Raw genomic sequence first — 8,860 nt, forward strand, 5'->3', positions numbered from 1 at the left:
ATCATGAGCTATAAACTACTGACCCATCTTTCCATCTCCACCTACAACTGGCCTACCAACCTTATTCTGACAGGGCCTTTGGATACCTGCTATCCCCCCCATCACAGTCTACTCTGTTGGGGATTTTCCAGTAAATTTTATCTGCCCTACTGCCCTCAAATTCTGGCCTAGAGCATCATTTCCTGCTCTGATTCTCTTTCAAGGTAATTAGGGAGCTGAAATTTCTAGGACATCTTGTGCAGGCCTTTTATTAGCTAATTAAACTGTATTTTGTAATGGGCTAGCAGTGATATTGTGTGGGCTGAATTAATCCTCTCCTGTGATGGTTCAGGAAAATGACTATCCACATCCAAATGATAAAGCCCTGGATTACTTTAAAAAATTTGGGTGGGAGCAATTGATCCTTTGCTTGATGGGCTGTATGTGAAGCACCTCCATTTTGATGTTCACAGGCCATACTACAGAATATATTTTGTAGAAGATATCATTTTCATTTCCCTTTGCATGATTACAATTCTGTACAATTACAGCTTTTTTTTGCAGTCAGGATCTCCTGATTAATGCTAGATACTCACACATAAGCTTTAAAAACAACTGTTTCTCTGCAACAGTAGGATGGACATAACAGCATATTTTGTACCTTGACACAATCCCAAGTATCAGTTCCATTTTTTTTACCCAAGGCTCAGGCATCAATAGTTGTTGCATAGCTGACTTGAATCTAATTTCTTCGGGAATGGGAAGAATCCCAGAAACCTCTTTTGTTTAGGCATACATTGAATGATTTACCTATCCTCTGATTTCAAATGACTGTGGCACTTCATCTCACATTTTTTCAGCTAATATTCAAAGCTGATCAATTATCCAAATGTCAAATTGACCATCACATTCTTTCCCTGTTGAATTTCTTGTCCCAACAGTTATATTGTGATGTAGTTGAAAATTGAACAGTAAAATACATAGAAATTTTGTAATAGCTTATATTTGCGCAATAATCTCAATGTATCTTCTGTTTTACATGATGTAAAAATGTGGTGGAAGGCCGCAGAGAGGGCAAAAGTATACGAGCAAGAGAGATTACACAGCCACTTGCTATCACATAAGCGTGCTATAACATAAGCATAGCTCTCACATAAGCGTAGCTATCACATAAGCGTAGCTATCACATAAGCGTAGCTATCACATAAGCGTAGCTATCACATAAGCGTAGCTATCACATAAGCGTAGCTATCACATAAGCGTAGCTATCACATAAGCGTAGCTATTATGTAATAGCAACTACAAACACCAGTAGTCTGCCGTGGGGGAAGGGAATGGTACTGAGTTTGTTTGGTAGCGTTGCCTTTGTTTGGTAACGTTGCCTTTGTTTGGTAACAGAGGTAAAACAAACAAACAAAGGACCGGATTCCGTTGCATTCCGTTCCTGTGCATTCCGCGGATCATTCTGGTGTCAATTCCGGAATGGTAAGGCACCGGAATGATGAAAATAGCGGGCCTCCCTGCTATTTTCATCATTCCGGTGCTTTACCATTCTGGCGGAATTTCGGCATTCCGGAATTGTGACCGGAATGGTCCCCGGATTGGCAAAAACGGAATGCAACCGGATTCCGGTTTGTTTGGCGCAAGCCCATTGCCAAACAAACAATTGTTTGGCAACAGCTTTCACGCTCATCCAAACACAGCCCTCTCTCCTCCCACCACCACCATCGTCGCTCCACGTAACCGCCTCCCTCACGTTGTGAGTGCCCGCCATGGGCTAAGTGACGTGAGGGGGCTCACATCGACCACCACACCGCTCACCCGACATCCAACAACGTTGCCAACACCACAACACTGTGCCACGTCACCATGGCACACAAACCAGGTAAGCACCCACAACCCCCTCTCCCCTCGTTTCTCAACACGAAAACCAGGTGCCACGTCGCTGACTGCGACGTGGCACCAAAATGACAGCAACAGGTCTGACACCCCACGACGGCACCACCCCAGCACTCCCGAAACAACGTTCAGCGCCCACACGAAACATGACAGCACCACCTCGCCCATGAAAACACCCCACCCAGCACCCACGATGGCCGCCCAGCACCCACGACAGTGCACAACGGCACATCGCATCAACGAAAACTCCCCACCGCCCACGAAAACACCCCAGCGTATATGAAAACAACACGCCACCCACGAAACGAAGCCCAGCACCCACGTACATCTCCAACGGACGCGAAACAACACCCCGTGGACACGAAACAGCACCCAGCACCCACGTACACCGCCAGCGCCCACGAAACGACGCCCAGCGCCCATGCCAACGCCTAACGCCCACAATGCAATGCCCAGCGGACACGACGCCAACGAGGATGACAACATGCCAGGACGATGACAAACGAAAACGACGACACGACACGATGACGCGTCGACAATGCGCGCCAACGAGACCACTCCCTCCCCCTCCCCTGCTGCTCACCCACTACCCACCATCCCCTTCCCCCTCCCTTACTCCCCCTCCTTTCCTGCTCACCACTCCCTCCCTCTCCCTACCCCCTTCATTCCCTACCCCCTCCCTTCATTCCCTACCCCCTTCATTCCCTACCCCCTGTCTTCATTCCCTACCCCCTGTCTTCATTCCCTACCCCCTGTCTTCATTCCCTCATTCCCTACCTCCCCTCTCCCTCACTGCCCCTCCCTTCAGTTCTTCCCCCCCTCTAGTTCTTCATTCCCCCCACTCCCCAGCACCCCTACCCCTCCACTCCTTCCCCCTCACTCCCTCCACTCCCTCCACTTTTCCCCTCTCCCTCCACTCCTCCCCCTCCCTCTATCTAGATTCAATGTAGATAAATTCCATCATGTATTTTTAATAAATGAGTTGAAATGAATCTTCCCTCTTTAAGTATAAATGTCCTAAGGAATCCTAAGATTAAGTTATCAGCAGAAGGCCTGAGTTAGATTCAGTCACATAATATCTCCTTACTTTGTCCAAGGTCTGATCAGAACTAATACTGAAAACTGATCAGCTTAAAAAGTACTGAGAGAAGTATGCAGAAGTGTGTATTGGTGTAAATGTATGTTGTATCTGTGATTTTACTTCTATTCCAGTCCCATTCCTGCAGATTCCGGTCCCATTCCTGTGGATTCCGGCGGATTCCAGTCCCATTCCTCTGGAATCCACCGGAATCCGCAGGAATCACTGGAATCCTGCAGGAATGGGAGGGGCACTGTAAAGTACTGGATAACAACTGGAAAAAAATGATCAATATGGGTATCTATGTTCAACTGCTTTTACATTGCTGTTAAGCTAATAAGAGTCAAGTGAGTAGCCTTTGCAAGAAGTGGAAGCACGCAAAACTCGGGCTCTCTGAGAGCTTCCAGGCTCTTGAAGAATTAAGTGCCTCAGCAAGTAAGGAACAGATTCAAGAATGGGAGCAACAGATCAAAACCGCAAATTTGAACCAGGCAAAGGACCTTTCCTCCATGGACATCTATTACATCAAGGTCAAGGAAGGTAAGGACCAAGTTTTCCCTCACAAAGGCCAGCTGTAAATCATTGAATCAGCCGAGACCGAAAAGGGCATTCGGCTAAAACTTATGACTAAAGAACAGGAAGGCAAGGTCAAGTCGGGGTTAACCGGATGAGTAAACAGCAGTATCAAAATTCAGGAAGCCCAGTGAGTGAAGTCAAATATTGCTAGATTCAAACATTGAACAATCCAGAGCCGAATTGGCCGCCTTTGTGAAGGCTCAAGGCAGTCGTCCAGGTGCCGATCAGAAGCTGGAGATGATGAAATGTCAAGAGAAGCTTTCCAAGCGACTTGAAGAGTTCTCCGAGGCCGGTCAAGGCCATTTTCCCAACTTGGAAATTAAGGAAGCAACTATTCATGATCCACCGCTCTCGGAGGAGATCGTGGATGACGATGACTGGAGCGATTGTGATGGAGAGGAGATCCCGGTACCCATACCCAGTTTGCCTGATCGGGGGTATGGATCAGCTGAACATCAACAAATCCTCTTACCATCCTCATTCCAATCGGCCCTTCTGCCTACATCACTGGGAGAAGCCCAGTGCATAGAGATAGAATTGAGAGTGGCCCAGGCAAATAACACTCTCAAATGTTTACGGGAAGCCATCGGTTACAAGTCATTCCTTTACCGCAGGAGAGTTTGATCAGAGAAATCGAAAAAACGTGTAACTCGGGCTTATGATGCTGTACAAGGATCAGATCGTAATATGAAAAGTGCTCTCCATGCATACAACCAAGCTTGATGGGCTCTCAATCAGCTCAATGCTCCTCAGGGCACTCGTGACCGATACAAGCTGATAGGGAAAAAAGATACAAGGGCACTAACTATGGTATACGATGGCAACGCCCAGGGTCAAAGAAATATTGCTTTGCCATGGTTCTGGAATATGGCCATGGCTGATGATTCGTTGGGTTCAACTTACATGGAACAAGGTCAGATCCAATCACTTTTATTCCTCTAGATGAATTGAAACCAGACAACCCAATAGTATATCGGGTGAATTGGCTTAGAGCAAAAGCTCGGTATGACCGATGTCGGAAGAGCATACCTTGATCCCAAACGAAATGAACTGGACCCGGCTCTTTTTCATCAACAAAGCCAAGTTTCCTTCGCAGAGGGACAAATCAGTATGTGGAAAGAGCTTGCCTTCCAGGCCACCAAAGAATTTATAAATGCCAGTGTCATGTGCCAGTCTATTGCATTACCTAATCTTGGTTGAATTAGATTATCATCCATCTTTATCCAACACTACCATGTCTTCTACACCAGTACTCTCAACACCAGTACCCCCTGTGCTGCAGGTTGAAATTGACTGGATGAAGGATATGATTCAAGGTCAAAAGTTTGAAGCACATTTTGGTAAATGTCTCCTGTGGGAGAACCCGCAGGAGTTCCAGGAAGTGCTTGACTACTGGTCATCTTGGTTTAGGGCCATTCACACGGCTAAGCTTGCAAAGCCTATCGAGCCTGAGTTCCAAATCTCATGGGATGAGTATTATGCGGCCGAAGTGGTGAGCCATGTGATTTCTCTGGATCCAGTTGCAACTAACCTTGTTCCTTTGGAAAGGGCTTCATGATTGATAGTATTGGAATGGCCTTCGTTCATGGGCATGAGGTAAGCCATCCCGAAGGCTATTTTTCTTGCTGACGTTGGCCCCAGTTTGAGGTCCCCGCGTTCCTTAGAAGCTGTATTCAGTGTGACCCACTTCACCCTGACGTGGCGATTCAAAGAGATTCCGTTTGGCCTTCATATGAGTTTCCATGGTGGACGACTCCTAAGAGCTATCCAAAGGAGGGAATCTACTACATGCTTAGCAAGTCAGCCAAGTGGTATAAGTGGGCTGAAGATGGCGCTTTGCCACTTGTGCGAACGAACCTTGAGACGTCAAACCTATCACCCGAGGACGTCAGCCGGCTTAAAGCACAATTGGAGAAAGCGCAGGAACTCATTGTGGAAAGGATTGACCATGCTGAGGCCGAGGTGGATCTTATGATGCGACAGATCAGGGATTGGGAAGATATTGTATTTTTGTCTTCCAAACTTGATGCCGAGAAGCTCCGGGTATGCCAGCGGCCAGAGTAATTCTATATACATTACATAGCCAGTATTGTATGAGTCAGCTTTTCTATAGTTTGCCATTGAGGTGGCATGACGCCAAGCCTCTCCCCAACCTTTTTATGCCAGAAGTGAGCCAAACAGGCGCGTTCACTGACAACGGGACAAACACCATGTGGTAAGACGTTGCCAGCCAGGCCCACAAGAGTTCTTGGGTCATAAAGGAGGCTGAATCCGAGCCCGGACATGTAAAACTGACCTTGGTCATACCGACCGATTGTCAACAACATGTCGAAAGACTCCCTGTAGCCCTTTACATCTCGGTGGGTAATTGTCTCTCTGTTTATGATGACTGAAAGGCCGGTGAAAGGTGTACCCCACACTCCCAGAGCCATGCTGGTAGCTTCATCTTGCTGACCGTCCTCGGCGAGCTGGTCAAAGACCGCAAATCCTGACTCACATAGGTCAGGTTGAATGATGGAGTATATGGCAGAGATAACAGCATTGATGAAGGAGAGTGTTTCAAGATAGATGAGGTTACTGGCCTGTTGGATATCGGAGGAAGGATGAAGTGGATCGGCAGGACCTTCATGTCCTTGGGAGAACCAGCCAGGTGATAAATTTACTATGCCAGTTGTTTTGCCACCATGGTTGGGGTGGATCTGATCCCGCCAACTCCCATTACTTTTCTTTTTGGGTCTTAGATTCTCCGTCTGGGTCCAAATCAGTTGCTGGACCGGTCTGAGTTAAAAACTTCTCGGTTGTTGGGGGAAATAAAATTACCTGAAGATCTTCTGAGATTAACTTTGGGAAGTACCACAGAAGAATGTGGCTGGCCTTGTCAGTTATGTGGCAAGGTTTATTGAGGTAAGGGATGTCGACCGGCGATGTTGATTGGTAGATCAGTGGGAATCTTGTAAGGAGTCTGTTTTCCAAATCCCCATTGCTTCCACTCTGCCTCAGTGATAACTCGGCCACATAATCTTGGACATCCCAGTCAGTTTCATCTGGGAAGGCTTTATTGGCCTGTCTGATACCGCCGGTTGAACATCGGACTTACAGGATTGATTCCAGGCTTCTTCAAGCATCCTAATGACCTTTTCAACTTGAACTTGAGGTCTGGATGGAAGAAGCCATGTTGGTCTAGCAGGCTGAGCATGAATCAATGGCATTCTGGAACTTAGCAGCCAGCCTTTGATGTAGTGAGCTAGATCTTGTGAATGTTGAGAGGGAGTCATGGTTTTAAAAAAAACAAGAAATTCCCATTTACTTTTTATCTCCCAAAACATGAGGCCAGGGCATTGTCCATTAAGTCGAAGTTTATTACATTGAAGTTAGGGTGACAGCGTATTGATGGCCTTGTACTCGGCTCCATCTTGGCGTTGGTAAAGCCCAATGCTTATGGCCAGCTGAATAAGCCAGCCCATCAAAAGCTCAGATAATTTTTTTTTGGACAAATTCAATGTTACAGGTGGTATGGAATGATATGTATTAAGAGACCTGTGTTACGCCGCATGCTCTTTCATAATAGGTGAAATGATGTTTGGACAGAAAAAAAAAGAGGACATACGGAAGGGTCACCTTCTCCCCATCGTCGTCAATGATAGTTAAGAGCATGGTACCCTAATCACCATGTTAGTGGAAAAAATGAAGTACCAAGGGGATTGCTCACGTCAGGCAACCGGCCGGTGGAGTCCACAGTTGCAAACATGAGGCCACTGATAGACATATTATACCACACACAGGTTCCTTTCTGATGAATCATCAGCTGGTTAAGACCAATGGAGAGATACAGAACTTACGGGGTAGGGATTGGGTGGAGGGATGCCCAATAGAGTCCAGATCGTCATGGGGGTGAAGTGATTCATGTCGCAGTGGAGGGGTGTGGGGGAAGATGGGTCCTTGAAATGTGAGAGGGTTTTTAAACAGGGAAACACGCATGTTTCAGGTTAAATTACAACCCTTGATCCAACCCTATATCAGAAGCATAAGAATATCTGGCAGATGCCTCGAGGAGTCCCCACAAAAAAGTTGAAAATGTCATAAGGATAAGCATGGCCGGGGATTGAACCCGGAAGGCAACTCTACCATTAGACCATGCCAGATTCCAAAGATTGTGGGCAAATTTCGATTGACATTGATGGTGACCTGCCCGGGCACAAGTTGAAGTCCCATGCCCAGGCCCAACTTGAAGCCCCATGCCTGGGCCTACTTTCTAATCTAAGAGTAATTTTGTGAGGTGTACCAGGCCAGGAGCATCCAGCTGGGGCCGGCTAAAATCTACTGACCAAATTTATCTTGCATCATAGTCTATGTATATGTGTCCTGTCCGGGCCAAGGTTGGGCCAGGTTGTCTTATGCCCCAGGTTCACCGCCCGAACAAGTCAGTGCCGAGCTTGCAGGCCCTGATTCAGTATGCCCCAGCTTCAAATGCCAAACACGTTTACTGCTATTAGAATGATTGTGACCAGCATTTTGTTGTAAGATTGACTTGGCTTAGTGGTTAAGGTGGCATGTGTACATAGTGTATCTGCTCGGGTTCAAATCCCAAACAAGTCAGTGCCTGCACATCTTCAAATACTTTTTATTTACATTATTATATGGTCGCCAGCTAAGAGATACTGACCAAGAGTTTGTTGTGACATTGACTTGGCTTATTGGTTAAGATGGCAGGTGTATGTAGTGTATCTCTGTATGCCCTGGGTTCAAATCCTGACAAAGTCTTTCGTTCTTTTCCACGATTTTTTACTTACTGCTATTATTAGAAGTGACACGGTCGGTATCCAGTCCCTCGTACAAAGTACCGAGCTTGCAGACCCGAGTTAATTGTCTTAGGCCGAGAACAGGTAGTTGTCTTAGGCCGAGAACTAGTTGTCTTAGGCTGAGAACGGGTAAGTTACAAAGTGCCGAGCAGTTCAAATCATCGTCTTCCAAGATCTGGTCCCTAGAAGGGGTTGTTGTCTTTTGCTGAGAGTGGGTAGTAAGTTACAAAGTACCAAGCAGATTGTCTTGGTAGTCATCTTAGGCTGAGAACAGGTAAAGTTACAAAGTGCCAAGCTTGCAGGCCCAGGTTCAAATCATCGTCTTCCGACATTGACTTGAGATACTGACCAACATTTCATTGGCTTGGCTTGGTGATTAAGGTGGCAGGTGTATGTAGTATGCCTGGGTTCAAATCCCAAACATGTCATGGCTTGGACATCCTCAAATACTTTTTACTTATTGCTATTAGAGTGACATAGTCGGCAGGTAATAGATACTGACCAACATCGTCTTCCAACGTTGGCTTGG

The 8,860-nt window shown here is 46.5% G+C and overlaps 4 protein-coding genes across 4 annotated transcripts; 2 read left to right on the plus strand and 2 right to left on the minus strand.

Annotated features, from left to right (window-relative positions):
• Window positions 1-3,054: 3,054 nt before the first annotated feature.
• On the plus strand, window positions 3,055-3,627 carry LACBIDRAFT_312546 (uncharacterized protein; the record flags this gene model as incomplete). Its single annotated transcript, XM_001888212.1, has 3 exons — window positions 3,055-3,253; window positions 3,305-3,496; window positions 3,548-3,627. The coding sequence occupies 3 exons, from the start codon at window positions 3,055-3,057 to the stop codon at window positions 3,625-3,627; spliced, it is 471 nt and encodes a 156-aa protein (XP_001888247.1).
• Window positions 3,628-3,769: 142 nt separating this feature from the next.
• LACBIDRAFT_312547 (uncharacterized protein) lies at window positions 3,770-4,566 on the plus strand (the record flags this gene model as incomplete). The annotated part of the gene is made up of 3 exons (XM_001888213.1): window positions 3,770-4,150; window positions 4,271-4,445; window positions 4,502-4,566. 3 exons carry the CDS (start codon window positions 3,770-3,772, stop codon window positions 4,564-4,566), a joined length of 621 nt encoding a protein of 206 aa, XP_001888248.1.
• Window positions 4,567-5,607: 1,041 nt separating this feature from the next.
• LACBIDRAFT_312548 (uncharacterized protein) lies at window positions 5,608-6,741 on the minus strand (the record flags this gene model as incomplete). The annotated part of the gene is made up of 3 exons (XM_001888249.1): window positions 5,608-6,300; window positions 6,353-6,576; window positions 6,630-6,741. 3 exons carry the CDS (start codon window positions 6,739-6,741, stop codon window positions 5,608-5,610), a joined length of 1,029 nt encoding a protein of 342 aa, XP_001888284.1.
• Window positions 6,742-7,060: 319 nt separating this feature from the next.
• On the minus strand, window positions 7,061-7,510 carry LACBIDRAFT_312549 (uncharacterized protein; the record flags this gene model as incomplete). Its single annotated transcript, XM_001888250.1, has 4 exons — window positions 7,061-7,088; window positions 7,140-7,192; window positions 7,242-7,318; window positions 7,372-7,510. 4 exons carry the CDS (start codon window positions 7,508-7,510, stop codon window positions 7,061-7,063), a joined length of 297 nt encoding a protein of 98 aa, XP_001888285.1.
• Between the last annotated feature and the right edge of the window lie 1,350 nt (window positions 7,511-8,860).

This window comes from Laccaria bicolor, genomic scaffold (genome assembly GCF_000143565.1).
Source record: "Laccaria bicolor S238N-H82 LACBIscaffold_53 genomic scaffold, whole genome shotgun sequence".
Lineage (NCBI taxonomy): Eukaryota > Fungi > Basidiomycota > Agaricomycetes > Agaricales > Hydnangiaceae > Laccaria > Laccaria bicolor.